This window comes from Bombina bombina, chromosome 7, assembly GCF_027579735.1.
Source record: "Bombina bombina isolate aBomBom1 chromosome 7, aBomBom1.pri, whole genome shotgun sequence".
Lineage (NCBI taxonomy): Eukaryota > Metazoa > Chordata > Amphibia > Anura > Bombinatoridae > Bombina > Bombina bombina.
Window position 1 is genome coordinate 208,022,635 of NC_069505.1, and position 23,094 is coordinate 208,045,728.

The 23,094-nt window shown below is 41.2% G+C and overlaps 1 protein-coding gene across 1 annotated transcript in view; it reads left to right on the plus strand.

Moving 5' to 3' along the window:
• RNF141 (ring finger protein 141) overlaps positions 1 to 23,094 on the plus strand; it is a 111,477-nt gene that overhangs the window by 35,591 nt on the left and 52,792 nt on the right. The window contains exons 2-3 of the mRNA XM_053720589.1: positions 2,570 to 2,773; positions 12,858 to 12,966. Of these exons, the coding sequence (XP_053576564.1) occupies positions 2,631 to 2,773; positions 12,858 to 12,966 (252 nt within the window). The 5' untranslated portion in view covers positions 2,570 to 2,630. The remainder of the gene's footprint in view (positions 1 to 2,569; positions 2,774 to 12,857; positions 12,967 to 23,094) is intronic.

Genomic DNA, 23,094 nt, shown 5'->3' on the forward strand with positions numbered 1-23,094 from the left:
TAGGGACTCTGATAGATTCTATAGAAATGAAAATTTACCTGACGGAGTCCAGGTTATCAAAACTTCTAAATGCTTGCTGTGTTCTTCACTCCATTCCGCGCCCCACGGTGGCTCAGTGAATGGAAGTAATCGGCTTAATAGTAGCGGCGATGGACATAGTGCCATTTGCGTGCCTGCATCTCAGACCGCTGCAATTATGCATGCTCAGTCAGTGGAATGGGGATTACACAGATTTGTCCCCTCTACTAAATCTGGATCAGGAAACCAGAGATTCTCTTCTCTGGTGGTTATCTCGGGTCCATCTGTCCAAAGGTATGACCTTTCGCAGGCACGATTGGACCATTGTAACAACAGACGCCAGCCTTCTAGGTTGGGGTGCAGTCTGGAACTCCCTGAAGGCTCAGGGTTCATGGACTCAGGAGGAGAAACTCCTCCCAATAAATATTCTGGAGTTAAGAGCAATATTCAATGCTCTTCTAGCTTGGCCTCAGTTAGCAACATTGAGGTTCATCAGATTTCAGTCAGACAACATCACGACTGTGGCTTACATCATCCATCAAGGGGGGACCAGGAGTTCCCTAGCGATGTCAGAAGTCTCCAAGATAATTCGCTGGGCAGAGACTCACTCTTGCCACCTATCAGCGATCCATATCCCAGAGGTAGAGAACTGGGAGGCGGATTTTCTAAGTCGTCAGACTTTTCATCCGGGGGAGTGGGAACTCCATCCGGAGGTGTTTGCTCAATTGGTTCTCCGTTGGGGCAAACCAGAACTGGATCTCATGGCGTCTCGCCAGAACGCCAAGCTTCCTTGTTACGGATCCAGGTCCAGGGACCAAGAAGCGGCACTGATAGATCTCTAGATAGATGCTCTAGCAGCGCCTTGGTTCTTCAACCTGGCCTATGTGTTTCCACCGTTTCCTCTGCTCAATCGTCTGATTGCCAAAATCAAACAGGAGAGATCATCGGTGATATTGATAGCGCCTGGTATGCAGACCTAGTGGACATGTCATCCTTTCCACCATGGACTCTGCCTCTGAGACAAGACCTTCTAATACAAGGTCCTTTCAATCATCCGAATCTACTTTCTCTGAGACTGACTGCATGGATATTGAACGCTTGATCCTATCAAAGCGTGGCTTCTCCGAGTCAGTAATTGATACCTTAATACAGGCACGAAAGCCAGTCACCAGCAAAATTTATCACAAGATTTGGCGTAAATATCTTCATTGGTGTGAATCCAAGAATTACTCATGGAGTAGGGTTAGGATTCCTAGGATATTGTCCTTCCTCCAAGAGGGTTTGGACAAAGGACTATCAGCTAGTTCTTTAAAGGGACAGATTTCTGCTCTGTCTATTCTTTTACACAAGCGTCTGGCAGAAGTTCCAGACGTTCAGGCATTTTGTCAGGCTTTAGTTAGAATTAAGCCTGTGTTTAAACCTGTTGCTCCCCCATGGAGCTTAAACTTGGTTCTTAAAGTTCTTCAAGGGGTTCCGTTTGAACCCCTTCATTCTATTGATATCAAACTTCTATCATGGAAAGTTCTTTTTCTGATGGCTATTTCCTCGGCTCGAAGAGTCTCAGAGTTATCTGCCTTACATTGTGATTCTCCTTATCTGATCTTTCATTCAGATAAAGTAGTTCTGCGTACAAAACCTGGGTTTTTACCTAAGGTGGTTTCAATCAAGAGATTGTTGTTCCATCATTATGCCCTAATCCTTCTTCAAAGAAGGAACGTCTTTTGCATAATCTAGACGTAGTCCGTGCATTGAAGTTTTACTTGCAGGCTACTAAAGATTTTCGCCAAACATCTCACCTGTTTGTTATTTACTCTGGACAGAGGAGAGGTCAAAAGGCCTCGGCAACCTCTCTTTCTTTTTGGCTTCGGAGTATAATCCGTTTAGCCTATGAGACTGCTGGACAGCAGCCCCCTGAAAGAATTACAGCTCATTCTACTAGAGCTGTGGCTTCCACCTGGGCCTTTAAAAATGAGGCCTCTGTTGAACAGATTTGCAAGGCTGTGACTTGGTCTTCGCTTCATACCTTTTCAAAATTTTACAAATTTGATACTTTTGCTTCTTCGGAGGCTGTTTTTGGGAGAAAGGTTCTACAGGCAGTGGTTCCTTCCGTTAAAGTTCCTGCCTTGTCCCTCCCATCATCCGTGTACTTAAGCTTTGGTATTGGTATCCCACAAGTAATGGATGATCCGTGGACTGGATACACTTAACAAGAGAAAACATAATTTATGCTTACCTGATAAATTTATTTCTCTTGTAGTGTATCCAGTCCACGGCCCGCCCTGTCCTTTTAAGGCAGGTCTAAATTTTAATTAAACTTCAGTCACCACTGCACCCTATGGTTTCTCCTTTCTCGGCTTGTTTCGGTCGAATGACTGGATATGGCAGTTAGGGGAGGAGCTATATAGCAGCTCTGCTGTGGGTGATCCGCTTGCAACTTCCTGTTGGGAAGGAGAATATCCCACAAGTAATGGATGATCCGTGGACTGGATACACTACAAGAGAAATAAATTTATCAGGTAAGCATAAATTATGTTATTATTATTTTCAACAGGAACTGTGGATCTGAGTGAAACATATTTTTGAAGAAGTTGTTTCAGTCATTTTGCTCCATCATGGGACAACAGATCTCCAGTCAAACTCAGACTATGTTAAATAAACTACCGGAAAAAATGGTGAAACATGCTACGTTGGTGCGGGAGAGTGGCTTTTTAACCTATGAGGAGTTCCTTGGAAGAGTTGCAGAGCTTAATGACGTGTAAGAGAATTGTGCTGCTCATTATATGTAACAATGTAGTAAATGGCTTCGTTTTGGGCTATATTTTGGAAAATAAGACCCGTTCATGTTTAGGCTCTCCATTTCCTGTTGGGCATCTCTCAGTGCTTTGGCGAATAAGCTCTTTAGCATGAATAAATAAAAAGTTAAACTGTAGATGCTTGTTAGAATCTTGATCAAGGCATTATTAATAGCCTCAGTGTGGGCACAGCTTACCTTTTAAAATGGTTCTTTCCTTCCACAAGGAAATACTGTATCATCTGTAAACCCTTAAAAAATACATACAGGTAAAGCAGGGGCCACTTATATTGCCTAAGCATATATCTGTTTAAAATACTTCTTATTCATAATACATTAAGGTACAGAAATAAACAAAAAAAAAGCAGAAGTTGTCATACAATCTGTTATCTTTAGTTAAACAAAAAATCCTCTTTAAATATTATATATTTTTTTTTAAAACACACACATTTAAAGGGACTTTAAACACTTAATAAATCATTGCTTGAATTGTGTATTTAGAGCAAAGATTAGCCTGAAAATAATTTGTACATATATTTTGAAAATGTATGGGCCAGATTACGAGTGAAGCGTTTTTTATCACTCCTGCAGCTAACTGTGCTTAACTTTTGTGTTTCTAGCGCGCGTCTGGGAAGTTAAAAGTGTTCGCTCGCATGCTAACCCAACACATGTGTTAACATATTCTTCCATAGACTTCAATGGAGCGTGTAAAGTGGGAAAAAACCTTACACCCAACAAGTCGCCCAATCCTGATCGTATTTTTCCAAGTTCACTAACCCTACATGAAATATTAATATTTCCCAATGTTCTTCACATAGCAGAATATGTTTTTCATAAATACATATTTCTATGTCTATATCTATCTGATGGTATTTTGGTAATATATATATATATATATATATATATATATATATATATATATATATATATATATATATATATATATATATATATATATATATATATATATATATATATAAATGAGAACATATTTCCCCATGTGAAGAACATTGGAATGTGAACTACACTTTATTAAATATAAATATTGCATAAATATGATTTTCAATGTTTTCATCTATTTGACTGCAAAGGGCTCCAAAGCATTTATATGTACAAATATGTATTTATGTATTTATATGTGTATATGTCTGTAAATACATATATGCACATCTAAATACATATATGTTTATGCATATACATATTTAGACATGTATATGTATGTATCTCTGTTAAAACCCTTTGCAGCCCATTTTTTCCCTAACACCCGAGACCTCATATCTTTTTATTGCAATTTTTTTCAATATTTTGTATTAATGTTATTATGAGTGTAACTGTACTTTCTCTTGTTAAGTGTGTTCAGTCCACGGGTCATCCATTACTTATGGGATATATTCTCCTTCCCAACAGGAAGTTGCAAGAGGATCACCCAAGCAGAGCTGCTATATAGCTCCTCCCCTCACATGTCATACCCAGTCATTCTCTTGCAACTCTCAACAAAGAAGGAGGTCGCGAGAGGAGCTGGAGTTTTTACTTAACTATTACCTATTAACTATTCTTCAATCAAAAGTTTGTTATTTTAAATGGCACTGGAGTGTGCTGTTTTTCTCAGGCAGTATTTGGAAGAAGAAACTGCCTGCGTTTTTATCTATGATCTTAGCAGGCGTAACTAAGATCCACTGGCTGTTCTCGACATTCTGAGGAGTGGGGTAACTTCAGACTGGGAATAGCATGCGGGGTCCTCCGCAAATGAGGTATGTGCGGTACTTTATTTTCTGGGAATGGAATTGACTAAGAAAATACTGCTGTTACCGTATGATGTAAGTACAGCCTTAAATGCAGTAGTAGCAACTGGTATCAGGCTGATAAATGTATGTGCAGTCGAGTTATATTCTAGGGACTAGAATCTGACTGAGAAAATACTGTTAACACTGAAATAATACTTAAGCCTTCTCTGCAGTGGTAGCGACTGGTAGCAGGCTTAGTGATAGCTTTGCATGACATTGAAAAATGTTGTTTTTTAATAAAACGTTTACTGGCATGTTATTCGTTTTTTTTGTGAGGTACTTTGGTGATAAATCGCTTTGGGCATGATTTTTTCCACATGGCTAACATATTTTTCTGCATGGAAACTGTTATATCAGGGCTCCCACTGTTGTGATTGGAGTGGGAGGGCCCTTGTTTTAGCGCCTTATTGCGCAGTTAAAATTATTGCACAGTCTTTCTGCTTCTTCCTCCTTGATCCAGGACGTCTCTAGAGAGCTCAGGGGTCTGCAAATTTCATTTGTGAGGGAGGTAATCAGTCACAGCAGATCTGTGACAGTGTGCTGACTGTGATTAAAAGCGTTAAATCTTAATTGATATCTGTTTTATCCCTTTTGGGTATCGAGGGGTTAATCATCCTTTTGCTAATGGGTGCAATCCTCTGCTAATAGTACACTTCTTGTTAAGAATTGTTTAATTATATCTGTATTTTTGAAGCGCTGCAGCGTTTTTTATATTGCTTGTAAAACTTATTGAAAGTGATTTCCAAGCTTGTTAGTTTCATTGCTAAGTCTGTTTTAACATGTCTGATTCAGAGGAAACTGTTTGTTCATCATGTTCAAAAGCCAATGTGGAGCCCAATAGAACGATGTGTACCAATTGTATTGATATTGCTTTGAATAAAAGTCAATCTGTACCGATAAAGAAGCTATCACCAGACAACGAGGGGGGAGTTATGCCGCCTAACTCTCCTCACGTGTCAGTACCTGCGTCTCCCGCTCGGGAGATGCGTAGGATTGAGACACCTAGTACATCTAGGCACTTACAAATCACTTTACATGATATGGCTAATGTTATGAAAGAAGTATTATATAATATGCCCGAATTAAGGGGCAAACGCGATAGCTCTGGGTTAAGGACAGAGCGAGCTGATGACACGAGAGCCATGTCTGATACTGCGTCACAACTTGCAGAACATGAGGACGGTGAGCTTCATTCTGTCGGTGACGGTTCTGATTCGGGGAGACCGGATTCAGAAATTTCAAATTTTAAATTTAAGCTTGAGAACCTCCGTGTGTTACTAGGGGAGGTATTAGCGGCTCTGAATGATTGCGACACGGTGGCAATTCCAGAGAAATTGTGTAGGTTGGATAGATACTATGCGGTACCGGTGTGTACTGACGTTTTTCCTATACCTAAAAGACTTACAGAAATTATCAGTAAGGAGTGGGATAGACCCGGTGTGCCTTTTTCCCCTCCCCCGATATTTAGAAAAATGTTCCCTATAGACGCCACCACACAAGACTTATGGCAGACGGTCCCTAAGGTGGAGGGAGCAGTTTCTACGTTAGCCAAGCGTACCACTATCCCGGTGGAGGATAGCTGTGCTTTCTCAGATCCAATGGATAAAAAATTAGAGGGTTATCTTAAGAAAATGTTTGTTCAACAGGGTTTTATATTGCAGCCTCTTGCATGCATTGCGCCTGTCACGGCTGCAGCGGCATTCTGGTTTGAGTCTCTGGAAGAGGCGATTCGCACAGAGCCGTTGGATGAGGCCTTGAGCAAAGTTAGAACCCTTAAGCAAGCTAATGCGTTTGTTTCAGATGCCGTAGTACATCTAACCAAACTTACGGCTAAAAATTCCGGATTCGCCATACAGGCGCGCAGAGCGCTCTGGCTTAAATCCTGGTCAGCGGATGTAACTTCCAAGTCTAAACTACTTAACATTCCTTTCAAAGGGCAGACCTTATTCGGGCCCGGCTTGAAGGAAATTATTGCTGACATTACGGGAGGTAAGGGCCACGCCCTTCCTCAGGACAGGGCCAAACCAAAGGCCAAACAGTCTAATTTTCGTGCCTTTCGTAACTTCAAGGCAGGAGCAGCATCGACTTCCTCCGCTCCAAAACAGGAAGGAAATACTGCTCGTTACAGACAAGGTTGGAAAGGCAACCAGTCATGGAACAAGGGCAAGCAGGCCAGAAAGCCTACTCCCGCCCCTAAGACAGCATGAAGTCAGGGCCCCCTATCCAGAGACGGATTTAGTGGGGGGCAGACTTTCTCTCTTTGCCCAGGCTTGTGCAAGAGATGTGCAGGATCCCTGGACGTTAAAGATTATATCTCAGGGATACCTTCTGCATTTCAAATCCTTTCCTCCACAAGGGAGGTTCCATCTTTCGAGGTTATCGACAAACCTAGTAAAGAGAGAGGCATTTCTACAATGTGTACAAGACCTCTTAATCATGGGGGTGATCCACTCAGTTCCGCGATCGGAAAAAGGGACAAGGATTTTACTCAAATCTATTTGTGGTTCCCAAAAAAGAGGGAACCTTCAGACCAATCTTGGACTTAAAGATCTTAAACAAATTCCTAAGGGTACCATCGTTCAAGATGGAAACCATTCGAACCATCCTACCCATGATCCAAGAGGGTCAATATATGACCACGGTGGACTTAAAGGATGCTTACCTTCATATACCGATTCACAAAGATCATTATCGTTACCTGAGGTTTGCCTTTCTAGACAGGCATTACCAGTTTGTGGCTCTTCCCTTCGGGTTAGCCACGGCCCCGAGAATTTTTACGAAGGTTCTGGGCTCACTTCTGGCGGTACTAAGACCACGAGGCATAGCGGTGGCTCCGTACCTAGACGACATTCTGATACAAGCGTCAAATTTTCAGAATGCAAAGTCTCATACAGAGATAGTTCTAGCATTTCTGAGGTCGCATGGGTGGAAAGTGAACGTGGAAAAGAGGAGTTCTCTGTTACCACTCACACGGGTTCCTTTTCTAGGGACTCTTATAGATTCTGTAGAGATGAAGATTTACCTGACGGAGTCCAGGTTATCAAAGATTCTCAATGCTTGCCGTCTCCTTCATTCCATTCCAAGCCCATCGGTAGCTCAGTGCATGGAGGTAATCGGCTTAATGGTAGCGGCAATGGACATAGTGCCATTTGCGCGCCTGCATCTCAGACCGCTGCAACTATGCATGCTCAGTCAATGGAATGGGGATTACTCAGATCTGTCCCCTTTGCTAAATCTGGACCAGGAGACCAGAGATTCGCTTCTCTGGTGGTTGTCACCGGTTCATCTGTCCAAAGGAATGACCTTTCGCAGGCCAGATTGGACGATTGTAACAACGGATGCCAGCCTTCTAGGCTGGGGAGCAGTCTGGAATTCCCTGAAGGCTCAGGGATCGTGGACTCAGGAGGAGAAACTCCTCCCAATAAACATTCTAGAATTAAGGGCAATATTCAATGCTCTTCTGGCTTGGCCTCAGTTAGCAAAGCTGAGGTTCATCAGATTTCAGTCGGACAATATCACGACTGTGGCTTACATCAATCATCAAGGGGGAACCAGGAGTTCCCTAGCGATGTTGGAAGTCTCGAAGATAATTCGCTGGGCAGAGTCTCACTCTTGCCACCTGTCAGCGATTCACATCCCAGGCGTAGAGAACTGGGAGGCGGATTTCCTAAGTCGCCAGACTTTTCATCCGGGAGAGTGGGAACTTCACCCGGAGGTATTTGCTCAACTGATTCGTCGTTGGGGCAAACCGGATCTGGATCTCATGGCATCTCGCCAGAACGCGAAGCTTCCTTGTTACGGATCCAGGTCCAGGGACCCGGGAGCGGTGCTGGTAGATGCATTAGCAGCCCCTTGGGTTTTCAACATAGCTTATGTGTTTCCACCATTTCCGTTGCTACCTCGGCTGATTGCCAGGATCAAACAGGAGAGGGCATCGGTAATTCTGATAGCGCCTGCGTGGCCACGCAGGACCTGGTATGCAGACCTAGTGGACATGTCGTCCTGTCCACCATGGTCTCTTCCTCTGAGGCAGGACCTTCTAATTCAGGGTCCTTTCAACCATCCAAACCTAATTTCTCTGAGGCTGACTGCCTGGAAATCGAACGCTTGATTCTATCAAAGCATGGGTTTTCGGATTCGGTTATTTATACATTAATACAGGCTCGGAAACCTGTGACAAGAAAAATTTACCATAAGATATGGCGTAAATATTTATATTGGTGCGAATCCAAGAGTTACTCATGGAGTAAGGTTAGGATTCCTAGGATATTAGCTTTTCTACAAGAGGGTTTAGAAAAGGGTTTATCCGCTAGTTCGCTAAAGGGACAGATTTCAGCTCTGTCTATTCTTTTACACAAACGTCTGGCAGAGCATCCAGACGTCCAGGCCTTTTGTCAGGCTTTGGCTAGAATTAAACCTGTGTTTAAAGCTGTTGCTCCTCCGTGGAGCTTAAACTTGGTTCTTAAAGTTCTTCAGGGTGTTCCGTTTGAACCCCTTCATTCCATTGATATTAAGCTTTTATCTTGGAAAGTTCTGTTTTTGATGGCTATTTCCTCGGCTCGAAGAGTCTCTGAGTTATCTGCCTTACATTGTGATTCTCCTTATCTGATCTTTCATTCAGACAAGGTAGTTCTGCGTACTAAACCTGGGTTTTTACCTAAGGTTGTTTCTAACAGGAATATCAATCAAGAGATTGTTGTTCCATCGTTATGTCCTAATCCTTCTTCAAAGAAGGAACGTCTTTTGCATAATCTAGACGTGGTCCGTGCTCTGAAGTTCTACTTACAGGCAACTAAAGATTTTCGACAAACTTCTTCTCTGTTTGTCGTTTACTCTGGACAGAGGAGGGGTCAAAAGGCTTCGGCTACCTCTCTCTCTTTTTGGCTTCGTAGCATAATACGTTTAGCCTATGAGACTGCTGGACAGCAGCCTCCTGAAAGAATTACAGCTCATTCCACTAGAGCTGTGGCTTCCACCTGGGCCTTTAAGAATGAGGCCTCTGTTGAACAGATTTGCAAGGCTGCAACTTGGTCTTCACTTCATACTTTTTCCAAATTTTACAAATTTGACACTTTCGCTTCTTCGGAGGCTGGTTTTGGGAGAAAGGTTCTACAGGCAGTGTTTCCTTCTGTTTAATGTTCCTGCCTTGTCCCTCCCATCATCCGTGTACTTAGCTTTGGTATTGGTATCCCATAAGTAATGGATGACCCGTGGACTGAACACACTTAACAAGAGAAAACATAATTTATGCTTACCTGATAAATTTATTTCTCTTGTAGTGTGTTCAGTCCACGGCCCGCCCTGTCTTTTTTTGAGGCAGGTTCTAAATTTTAAAATTATAACTCCAGTCACCACTGCACCTTATAGTTTCTCCTTTCTCGTCTTGTTTCGGTCGAATGACTGGATATGACATGTGAGGGGAGGAGCTATATAGCAGCTCTGCTTGGGTGATCCTCTTGCAACTTCCTGTTGGGAAGGAGAATATATCCCATAAGTAATGGATGACCCGTGGACTGAACACACTACAAGAGAAATAAATTTATCAGGTAAGCATAAATTATGTTTTTTAATATAATTTTGATGTATTTTGTGCAATTTTTTATTCAAGAGTAACAGTTAACCAGAACTCTGAGGTTGCACTTTCCTGATGTGTGCTAAATTCAATTGCGCTCAAGCTGCTTCCCGACACACCAAAAAATGGCAACTGTTAGCGTGCCTATGGTAATCTGGCCCTAAATTAGTTGTTTAAATATTGAAAAAAAAAAATAATGTTAAAGTTAAAGGGACAGTCAACACCCAGGAAAACTTTATCCCATACCTTAGATCCACAAAAAAAAGATGCGCCTGCACCGCATCCCATCTTCAATACCACTAAAGTTATATATGTCTAATCATCAAAAGCCCATACAGTTTTCAGCGGTAGATATGGCCGCCAAACTCCTCCCCCTCCTCCGTCCCATTCTTTTTTTAATTTAATCCTCGTTCACTTTGACGCTGTTCTATTGCTAATGCGCATGTGCATTATAATTTTATTCCGCTCGCTATTAGAAATAGAAAGTGTCTCTGTGAACGTGTGTAAAGAATCTAGCCAAGGATTTGATTCTGATTGGCGGATGACTTTAAGAAGAAGTTTCATTCGTAACGGTGGGTGGAGTTTTGCGGCCATATCTACTTTTTTTTTGTGGATCTAAAGTATGGGATAAAGTTTTCCTGGGTGTTGGCTGTCCATTTTAATGTCCATAAAGTAGTGGGCTCCACCATATTGTAACTTAGGTTAACTTTTCTGCTGAGGCCAATTAGGAATGGTTATAAATGGCTTACTAGAGTGTGCAACCAATGACTGTATAGAATATAGCCCACAATATTAAAAATTAAATTACAGGAAATGAGAACAAAATAAATAATGATAGAATATTGCAAAGTTGTTTTACTACATTAAACAATTTATATTAATATCTTGAGGTGTTTAATGTCCCTTTTTAAGACCAAAATAATAAAGCGCAACTAATATTACATCTCAGCAAGTCATATATCAATCATGATCTAAAATAAGTGTAATGTGTATGTATAATGATAGCAAAACTAAACGTATGTAGTTATTTTAAATGTGGAAATATGCATAGATATCCAAATGTCTTATCATATAGTGTGCCGTGACCTTTATAATAAAATATTATATTGTTTACTGCCACCTAATAGAAGATTTCTCTTTTTTTTAGTTTTTTTACAAATATATATATACATACACACACACACACACGCGCACTGGCCACTTATTAGGTGCTAGTACCGGGTTGGACCCCCTTTTGCCTTCAGAACTGCCTTAATCCAAGATGCCAATCTTCCGTTACACCACATCCAAAAGGTGCTCTATTGGATTGAGATCTGGTGACTGTGGAAGCCATTGGAGTACAGTGAACTCATTGTCATGTTCAAGAAACCAGTTTGAGATGATTTGAGCTTTGTGACTTGGTGCATTATCCTGCTGGAAGTAGCCATTAGAAGTTTTTTGGATACTTGGCAGTTGTGTTATTTCTATAATAATTTTCTTACTCCCATTTAACAATAATAATTTCAAATTTTAAATCTCACATGAAATTGAACTGAGAAAAGATAAACTTATTTTAAACACCTTCTTGATATGAATTAGTATACATTATATACAGTAATTAATACTCCAACACTATAATATGCAGAGTACTAATGACTTGTTGAACACTTGAAGCTTAAAGTTGAGGACTTAACCTAGACTTGCCTTTGTTGACTTAAAACTTGACTTAGGACTTGCCTGTCTTAAATCGGGACTTGACTTGGGATTTAAAGGGATACTAAACCTAAAATTTGTCTTTCATGATTAAGATAGAGCATGACATTTTAAGCAACTTTCTAATTTAATCCTATTAACAATTTTTCTTCATTCTCTTGGTATCATTTGTTAAAGGAGCAGCAATCAATGCACTACTAGTTTCTAACTGAACACATGGGCGAGCCAATGACAATTGGTATAAATATGCAGCCACCAATCAGCAGCTAGAACCTAGGTTCTTTGCTGCTCCTGAGCTTTCCTAGATAAACATTTCTGCAAAGGATAACAAGAGAAAGAAGCAAATTAAATAACAGAAGTAAATTGGAAAGTTGTTTAAATTTGTATTCTCTATTAGAATCATGAAAGAGATTTTTTTGGGGTATTATGTCCCTTTAAATACAAAGACTCAAGACATACTTGTGACTTGCAAACCAATGACTTGGTCCCACCTTTGAGATTTTATATATATATATATATATATATATATATATATATATATATATATATATGTATATACTAGGTGCACCCCCTGTGCGCTTGTCTTTTTCTTTGATTGATATATATATATATATAAATATACTGTGTGTGTATGTGTGTATATATATATATATATATATATATATATACTGCCTGAATCACTCTTGTAAATGCTATCTAAACACTTTTTCATTATACTCCATATCGATTTTGTTAATATAAAAAAAGGATACGTATCCATAACAGGTTCTTCAGTCTAAACTGTTAAAATATATGTAGAATCTCTAGAGGCAAGGGATGCAGCAGCTCTCTAGCCAGAATAAAAAACACCACTTCTGAGTACCACTGGTGTAGTATTTTGTGGTAATATAGTACTACATGTTGCTACTGTGCTAGTACTAAGACTAGGGCACAAATGTGTTTTTGTGTTAAATAGATTGCCTTTGTCATTTATTGAACTTGCCTTTTTTTTTTTTTCCAGAACTGCAAAATTGGCTTCACGACAGGACAAATATCTCCTGTTTGAAGTACAGCCAGGTTCTGACTCTTCTGCTCTCTGGAAAGTTATTGTACGTGTTTTATGTACAAAGGTGCGTGATGGAAATATATCTATGTGAGCTCAACTGGACACTGTCCCTTTTTTTTGAAACTTAACACTGAATACAAACGTAAACATACTGTACCATATATTATTTTCTCTATTGATGCTGCATTACATCTCCAGGCTATGTTTAAAGAAAATCAAAATCTGTCGACAAAAAACAGTGTAACTAGTATCAGCGCTAACAAATACACACTTGCTAAGGTTTGCTTTGTTTTCTGAATTCAGTATGTCTCTTTATAAGAGAATCATTTAATGAAGAACTTTTCTAAAAACATTATCATTTTATGATTTATTTTGTGATTTTATTTTTTAATTCTAGTTAGCAACAAGCGTTGGGTTCTGCTTGGGACCAGCAGTGCACTGTAGGTCCTGAGTGTCACTTCTACTGTATGTTTAACCCCTTTGTGGGGGTTAAACACACAGAAGTACAGGGTCAATCTGTAACGGATTAGATCATGTCATTTTTTCGACTATTATGGCCCTTTAATACATCTGTACTCATCTTTTGGGCCCTGCTTCGAAACAGTGTTTACTACCAAAAGGGAAACCACTCAGTGGAAACAAACTGAGTTGTATACAGGTGGATGATGTGGTTTTCACGGGGGTTAATGGAAGGACCATTTGATTTAATAAAGGGCCGGTCTGTGACAGAATTAACCATATACTCACCTGAGACGTTGTGTTTGTTTTAACTTATTGTGTGTGGAGGATAGTAGTTGTTCTTTTTTATGATATGCATTGAAAATATCCCTGCTATCTGTTGCATGTTCAACTTTTTCTTTCTCCAGTGATCCTTTTTCACCCTTAGTTATATTAGCGTTCGTGTTGATGTGATGACATCCTATGGTTATGGTGACATATGCAGTAAGGAAGTGTGTCCTCCATATATTTAGAGGGGAATGTAATTACATTGGAAAGAGATTATTCATTTTAATTCCTCTCTCACATTCAAGTATACAGAATACATTGATACCAATAAGATTCCTTTTTTGAAAGGGACAGTCCTATTCTAGTGGTCTTATATCTATCCATATGTGAGTTGATTGTCATAACAGTGGCAAATCATTTGTAACATTGGTCTGGGGGGGGGGCTATATCACGCCCTCACATTAAAAAGTATCATAAGACCTCTTGTTTGAAAGAAGAGTCCCCCACAATTTAAAATAGGGTTTACATGTTCTTATAGTTGTCATTATAGTAGTAGCAAACACTAGCTTTATTCATTTGTCACTGTTGGTGCTCATAAATATATTTTTCTTTCCTAAGATAAGATATGGAGAGTCCACAACACCATCAATTACTAGTGGGAATATCACTCCTGGCCAGCAGGAGGAGGCAAAGAGCACCACAGCAAAGCTGTTAAGTGTCACTCCTCTACCCATAATCCCCAGTCATTCTCTTTGCCTCTGTCAATGAAAGAGGTGAAGTTTTGGTGTCTGAAGAAAATTGGATTTCTTTTGCTACAAGCAAGATATTTTGGGTCTAGCCGTAGTCCACGTTAATCTCTTCTGTAGGGTAGTGGTGGCTTTAAAGCAGTTAGGAACTTGAGAGGTGGGCCTTGCTGCGTTTTCCTAACATTTTGCTGCCCTAGTATAAAAAGCCAGAGTAGGTTTACTCTGTTCTTTCTTTTTTCTACAGGTCTCTGTAAGGAGTATGTGTTCTTGCATGCCTTGTGAGCTTGATAGAGGATTATTTTATGGCAGTGGGCAGGCACATTTTTTTATGTGGGTGAGAGATTTAAGGTGTTAATCTCCTTCATGGAAAGGAGTTAACCCTCTTTTGGTGTGTGTGTATATATATATATATATATATATATATATATATATATATATAGTGGTGGCTCAGAACTTATTTTTAGTTTTAATTTTTATCTGTTGGCACAAAAATGTAAGCTTTTATTAAGACAGTAAGTTACAACATTACAATCCCTATAGAGCAAGGGATATCTCGTTTAACTACAGCCTTTTGCGATTACAGTTTTCTTTTGCCGGCTAAATGAAGCACACACTTTCTATGTGGCGCAGCTTAATTTTTTTGCTGGTCGGGGACCTCCTGTTCCGCTTTCTGTATGAGCTGAACGGCGGCGGCTGGATGCAAGTGGAGAGACCGGCTAGTGTTCCCGTCATGTCGTTTGCTGCCGTGTTCCTTGTGATATCGGAGGGGCAGGTAGGCACCTCAGTTTAACGCTGAGGTGTACAGGCTGCATTTAGTATTAAGCACAGTCGTTTTTTCCCCTCAATTCTGTGTAGCATTTATTTCTAATAGGGCTTGGGGCTAGTGCTGAAAGCAAGGAGGACGCAGTATATCTAATTAGATCTAAGGTCTTTCCTGCTCTGTTTTTTTATTAAAAGGGCCAGTACCTCAAATAAAATATATTTTTTTTTCTAAAATCATGGAGCAGGATTCTGTTCCTGTAGACAAGTGTCTGCTTTGCTTAGAGAACCAAATTGTGTTACCCATGCAATTTTGTACCTCATGTCTAAATATGACTTTAAAATGTAAAGATAGACTTTTTGTTTCTGAGCCACATGTCTCTCAGGCTGATACTGTTCAGGCAATGCCACAGCTTTCTCCTTTAACGTCCCAAGTCTCTATGGCGTCACATACAGTGCCCTGCGGTTCCTCTCAGCCTGCTAGAGGAGTTTGTTTGCATGCAGAAATTGCTGCTCAGGTATCTTCTCCGTTATCTGCCTTTCCCATGCTAAAGGGAAAACGCAAGAGGAAAATTAGAGATTCATATTTTAAAGGGACAGTAAACCTTAAAAATAATGTTATATAATTCTGCACATAGTGCAGAATTATATAACATTATATTAGCGCAATCTTCATAAAACAACATTTCTCCTTTGAATTTTAAAAAAAACCTGCTGTTTTACAGACCCGCTCTCTGTGATCTGCTGAGCGGGTCTGTCAGACAGCAGGAGCGAGCTGCACTTAGTGCTATGGTTGCGGTCGGGCCGGGCTGGGACTATACAGCTGGCCCGATGCGCTGTTTGAAAAAAACAGACCCGCTCAGCAGATCACAGAGAGCGGGTCTGTAAAACAGCAGTTTTTTTTTAAATTCAAAGGGGAAATTTTGTTTTATAAAGATTGCGCTAATATAATGTTATATAATTCTGCACTATGTGCAGAATTATATAACATTATTTTTAATGTTTACTGACACTTTAAGGCTTCTGTTCCAACCTCTGCTACTCAGGTTGCCCTCCCTCATAAGTCTGATCAGGAGGATACGTCGGTAGCATCTGAGGGTGAAATCTCAGATTCGGACAGTATAATTCCTTCATCTGTTGCTGAAGTAGTATCCTTCAGATTTAATCTTGAACACCTTTTGTGTATTGTTAAAGGAGGTTTTGGCTACTTTGGATGACTCTGATACTCCTGTCATTGTCAACCCTAAGAAATCTAGTAAACGTAATAAATACTTCGATGTTCCTTCCTCTGTGGAAGTGTTTCCTGTTCCAGACCATGCAACAGAGATTATTGCACAGGAATGGGAGATGCCAGGGATACCTTTCTCTTGTTAAGTGTATCCAGTCCACGGATCATCCATTACTTATGGAATATATTCTCCTTCCCAACAGGAAGTTGCAAGAGTCCACCCACAGCAAAGCTGCTATATAGCTCCTTCCCTAACTGCCATATTCAGTCATTCTCTTGCAAGCCTCAACATAGATAGGAGGTCGCGAGAGTCTGTGGTGATTTATACTTAGTTTATTCTTCAATCAAAAGTTTGTTATTTTTAAATGGCACCGGAGTGTGCTGTTTTTCTCAGGCAGTATTTGGAAGAAGAATCTGCCTGCGTTTTTCTATGATCTTAGCAGATGTAACTGAGATCCATTTGCTGTTCTCACACATTCTGAGGAGTGAGGTACTTCAGAGGGGGAATGGCGTGCAGGTTTTCCTGCAGAGAAGGTATGTGCAGTAAAATATTTTTCTAGGAATGGAATTGACTAAGAAAATACTGCTGATACCGAAGTAATGTAAGTAAAGCCTTAAATGCAGCGATAGCGACTGGTATCAGGCTTATTAATAGAGATACATACTCTTATAAAAATGTGTTTTCTCCAACATAGGTGTGTCCGGTCCACGGCGTCATCCTTACTTGTGGGATATTCTCTTCCCCAACAGGAAATGGCAAAGAGCCCAGCAAAGCTGGTCACATGATCCCCCCTAGGCTCCGCCTTCCCCAGTCATTCTCTTTGCCGTTGTACAGGCAACATCTCCACGGAGATGGCTTAGAGTTTTTTGGTGTTTAAATGTAGTTTTATTGCTTCAATCAAGAGTTTGTTATTTTAAAATAGTGCTGGTATGTACTATTTACTCTGAAACAGAAAAGAGATGAAGATTTCTGTTTGTAAGAGGAAGATGATTTTAGCAACCGTTACTAAAATCGATGGCTGTTCCACACAGGACTGTTGAGATGAAGTAACTTCAGTTGGGGGAACAGTGTGCAGACTTTTACTGCTTGAAGTATGACACATTTCTAACAAGACTTGGTAATGCTGGAAGCTGTCATTTTCCCTATGGGATCCGGTAAGCCATTTTAATAACAATTTATAAAGGGCTTCACAAGGGCTTTAAAGACTGGCAGACATTTTTCTGGGCTAAAACGTTTGTTTTATAAGCATGTTTAATGATTTATTACTCTGAGGAGTTGTTTTTATCTGGGTATGTTGGTAATAAAAACGGCAGGCACTGTTTTGGACACCTTTTTCACTGGGGGCCTTCTCTAGTCTTAGGCAGAGCCTCAGTTTCGCGCCACTAATGCGCAGTTGTTTTTGGGAGTCAGAGCATGCAGATGCATGTGTGAGGAGCTCAGATACACTGAAAAAGCGTGCTGAAGGCGTCATTTGGTATCGTATTCCCCTCTGGGCTTGGTTGGGTCTCAGCAAAGCAGATACCAGGGACTGTATAGGGGTTAAATGTAAAAACGGCTCCGGTTCCGTTATTTTTAGAGTTAAATCTTTCAAATTTGGTGTGCAATACTTTCAAGGCTTTATGACACTGTGGTGAAATTTTGGTGAATTTTGGACAATTCCTTCATACTTTTTCGCATATTCAGTAATAAAGTGTGTTCAGTTTAAAATTTAAAGTGACAGTAACGGTTTTATTTTAAAACGTTTTTTTGTACTTTGTTATCAAGTTTATGCCTGTTTATCATGTCTGTACCTTCAGATAGACTATGTTCTGTATGTCAGGAAGCCTAAGTTCCTTCTCATTTAAATATATGTGATGCATGTGATAGTGAAAATGATGCCCAAGATGATTCCTCTAGTGAGGGGAGTAAGCATGGTACTGCATCATCCCCTTATGTGTCTACACCAGTCTTGCCCACACAAGAGGCCCCTAGTACAGCGCCTATTATTCTTACTATGCAACAATTAACGGCTGTAATGGATAATTCTATTAAAAACATTTTAGCCAAAATGCCCACTTATCAGCGAAAGCGCGACTGCTCTGTTTTAGATACTGTAGAGCATGAGGGCGCAGATGATAATGGTTCTGACATGCCCTTACACCAGTCTGAAGGGGCTAGGGAGGTTTTGTCTGAGGGAGAAATTTCAGATTCAGGAAAAATTTCTCAACAAGCTGAACCTGATGTTATTACATTCAAATTTAAATTGGAACATCTCCGCGCTCTGCTTAAGGAGGTGCTTTCTACTCTGGATGATTGTGACAATTTGGTCGTTCCAGAGAAATTATGTAAGATGGACAAGTTTCTAGAGGTCCCGGTGCCCCCCGAAGCTTTTCCTATACCCAAGCGGGTGGTGGATATTGTAAACAAAGAATGGGAAAGGCCCGGCATACCTTTTGTCCCTCCCCCTATATTTAAGAAATTGTTTCCTATAGTCGACCCCAGAAAGGACTTATGGCAGACAGTCCCTAAGGTCGAGGGGGCGGTCTCTACCTTAAACAAACGCACCACTATCCCTATAGAAGATAGTTGTGCTTTCAAAGATCCTATGGATAAAAAGTTAGAAGGTTTGCTTAAAAAGATGTTTGTTCAGCAAGGTTACCTTCTACAGCCAATTTCATGCATTGTTCCTGTTACTACAGCAGCGTCTTTTTGGTTTGATGAACTAGAAAAGTCGCTAGATAAAGCTACCCCTTTGGAGGAGATTATGGACAGAATTCGTGCTCTTAAATTGGCTAATTCTTTTACTCTAGACGCTACCCTGCAATTAGCTAGATTAGCGGCGAAAAATTCAGGGTTTGCTATTGTGGCGCGCAGAGCGCTATGGCTAAAATCTTGGTCAGCGGATGCGTCATCCAAGAACAAATTGCTTAATATTCCTTTCAAGGGGAAAACGCTGTTTGGCCCTGACTTGAAAGAGATTATTTCAGATATCACTGGGGGAAAGGGCCATGCCCTTCCTCAGGATAGGTCTTTCAAGGCTAAAAATAAGCCTAATTTTCGTCCCTTTCGTAGAAACGGACCAGCCTCAAGCTCTACGCCCTCTAAGCAAGAGGGTAATACGTCTCAAGCCAAGCCAGCCTGGAAGCCCATGCAAGGCTGGAACAAAGGCAAGCAGGCCAAGAAACCTGCCACTGCTACCAAGACAGCATGAGATGTTGGCCCCCGATCCGGGACCGGATCTGGTGGGGGGCAGACTTTCTCTCTTCGCCCAGGCATGGGCAAGAGATGTTCTGGATCCTTGGGCTCTAGAAATAGTCTCCCAAGGTTATCTTCTGGAATTCAAGGAACTACCCCCAAGGGGAAGATTCCACAGGTCTCAATTGTCTTCAGACCACATAAAAAAACAGGCATTCTTACATTGTGTAGAAGACCTGTTAAAAATGGGAGTGATCAATCCTGTTCCATTGAAGGAACGAGGGATGGGATTCTACTCAAATCTGTTCATAGTTCCCAAAAAAGAGGGAACATTCAGACCAATCTTGGATCTCAAGATCTTAAACAAATTTCTCAGGGTTCCATCGTTCAAGATGGAAACCATTCGAACAATTCTTCCTACCATCCAGGAAGGTCAATTCATGACCACGGTGGATTTAAAGGATGCGTATCTACATATTCCTATCCACAAGGAACATCATCGGTTCCTAAGGTTCGCGTTTCTGGACAAACATTACCAGTTCGTGGCACTTCCATTCGGATTAGCCACTGCCCCAAGAATTTTCACAAAGGTACTAGGGTCCCTTCTAGCGGTGTTAAGACCGAGGGGCATTGCAGTAGTACCTTACTTGGACGACATTCTAATTCAAGCGTCGTCCCTGCCACAAGCAAAGGCTCATACGGACATTGTCCTAGCCTTTCTCAGATGTCACGGGTGGAAAGTGAACGTAGAGAAAAGTTCTCTGTCTCCGTCAACAAGAGTCCCCTTCTTGGGAACAATAATAGACTCTTTAGAAATGAAGATTTTTCTGACAGACGCCAGAAAATCAAAACTTCTAAACTCTTGTCAAGTACTTCATTCTGTTCTTCTTCCTTCCATAGCGCAGTGCATGGAAGTAATAGGTTTGATGGTGGCGGCAATGGACATAGTTCCTTTTGCGCGAATTCATCTAAGACCATTACAACTGTGCATGCTCAGACAGTGGAATGGGGATTATACAGACTTGTCTCCAACGATACAAGTAGATCAGAGGACCAGAGACTCACTCCGTTGGTGGCTGACCCTGGACAACCTGTCACAAGGGATGAGCTTCCGCAGACCGGAGTGGGTCATTGTCACGACCGACGCCAGTCTGGTGGGCTGGGGCGCGGTCTGGGAACCCCTGAAAGCTCAGGGGCTTTGGTCTCGGGAAGAATCTCTTCTACCGATAAACATTCTGGAACTGAGAGCGATATTCAATGCTCTCAGAGCTTGGCCTCAGCTTGCAAGGGCCAAATTCATAAGGTTTCAATCAGACAACATGACGACTGTTGCGTATATCAACCATCAGGGGGGAACAAGGAGTTCCCTGGCGATGGAAGAAGTGACCAAAATAATTCAATGGGCGGAGAATCACTCCTGCCACTTGTCTGCAATCCACATCCCAGGAGTGGAAAATTGGGAAGCGGATTTTCTGAGTCGTCAGACATTTCATCCGGGGGAGTGGGAACTCCATCCGGAAATGTTTGCCCAAATAATTCAATTGTGGGGCATTCCAGACATGGATCTGATGGCGTCTCGTCAGAACTTCAAGGTTCCTTGCTACGGGTCCAGATCCAGGGATCCCAAGGCGGCTCTAGTGGATGCACTAGTAGCACCTTGGACCTTCAACCTAGCTTATGTGTTCCCACCGTTTCCTCTCATTCCCAGGCTGGTAGCCAGGATCAAACAGGAGAGGGTATCGGTGATCTTGATAGCTCCTGCGTGGCCACGCAGGACTTGGTATGCAGACCTGGTGAATATGTCATCAGCTCCACCATGGAAGCTACCTCTGAGACAGGACCTTCTTGTTCAAGGTCCGTTCGAACATCCGAATCTGGCCTCACTCCAACTGACTGCTTGGAGATTGAACGCTTGATTTTATCAAAGCGAGGGTTCTCAGATTCTGTCATTGATACTCTTGTTCAGGCTAGAAAGCCTGTAACTAGGAAAATCTACCATAAAATATGGAAAAAATATATCTGTTGGTGCGAATCTAAAGGATTCCCATGGAACAAGATAAAAATTCCTAGGATTCTATCCTTTCTTCAAGAGGGTTTGGAGAAAGGATTATCTGCGAGTTCTTTGAAGGGACAGATTTCTGCTTTATCTGTTTTACTTCACAAAAAGCTGGCGGCTGTACCAGACGTTCAGGCTTTTGTTCAGGCTCTGGTTAGAATCAAGCCTGTTTACAAACCTTTGACTCCTCCCTGGAGTCTCAATCTAGTTCTTTCAGTTCTTCAGGGGATTCCTTTGAACCCCTACATTCCGTTGATATAAAGTTATTATCTTGGAAAGTTTTGTTTTTGGTTGCAATCTCTTCTGCTAGAAGAGTTTCAGAGTTATCTGCTCTGCAGTGTTCTCCTCCATATCTGGTGTTCCATGCAGATAAGGTGGTTTTGCGTACTAAACCTGGTTTTCTTCCGAAAGTTGTTTCTAATAAAAATATTAACCAGGAGATAGTCGTGCCTTCTTTGTGTCCTAATCCAGTTTCAAAGAAGGAACGTTTGTTGCACAACTTAGATGTAGTTCGTGCTCTCAAATTTTACTTAGCAGCTACTAAGGATTTCAGACAAACATCTTCTTTGTTTGTTGTTTATTCTGGTAAAAGGAGAGGTCAAAAAGCAACTTCTACCTCTCTCTCTTTCTGGCTTAAAAGCATTATCCGATTGGCTTATGAGACTGCCGGACGGCAGCCTCCTGAAAGAATCACAGCTCACTCCACTAGGGCTGTGGCTTCCACTTGGGCCTTCAAGAACGAGGCTTCTGTTGATCAGATATGTAAGGCAGCGACTTGGTCTTCACTGCACACTTTTGCCAAATTCTACAAATTTGATACTTTTGCTTCTTCTGAGGCTATTTTTGGGAGAAAGGTTTTGCAAACCGTGGTGCCTTCCATCTAGGCGACCTGATTTGTTCCCTCCCATCATCCGTGTCCTAAAGCTTTGGTATTGGTTCCCACAAGTAAGGATGACGCCGTGGACTGGACACACCTATGTTGGAGAAAACAGAATTTATGCTTACCTGATAAATTACTTTCTCCAACGGTGTGTCCGGTCCACGGCCCGCCCTGGTTTTTGATCAGGTCTGTTGAATTAATTTCTCTAACTACAGTCACCACGGTATCATATGATTTCTCCTATGCATATTCCTCCTTTACGTCGGTCGAATGACTGGGGAAGGCGGAGCCTAGGGGGGATCATGTGACCAGCTTTGCTGGGCTCTTTGCCATTTCCTGTTGGGGAAGAGAATATCCCACAAGTAAGGATGACGCCGTGGACCGGACACACCGTTGGAGAAAGTAATTTATCAGGTAAGCATAAATTCTGTTTTAAAACGTTTGCTGGCATGTTTAATCGTTTTTTAACGTACATTGGTGAGAACACTGTAATGTTGGTATAGCCTTAAATGCAGTAAAAGCGACTGATATCAGGCTTATTAATGGAGATACATACTCTTGTAAAAATGTGTTTTAAAACGTTTGCTGGCATTTTTAATCGTTTTTAACATATGTTTGGTGA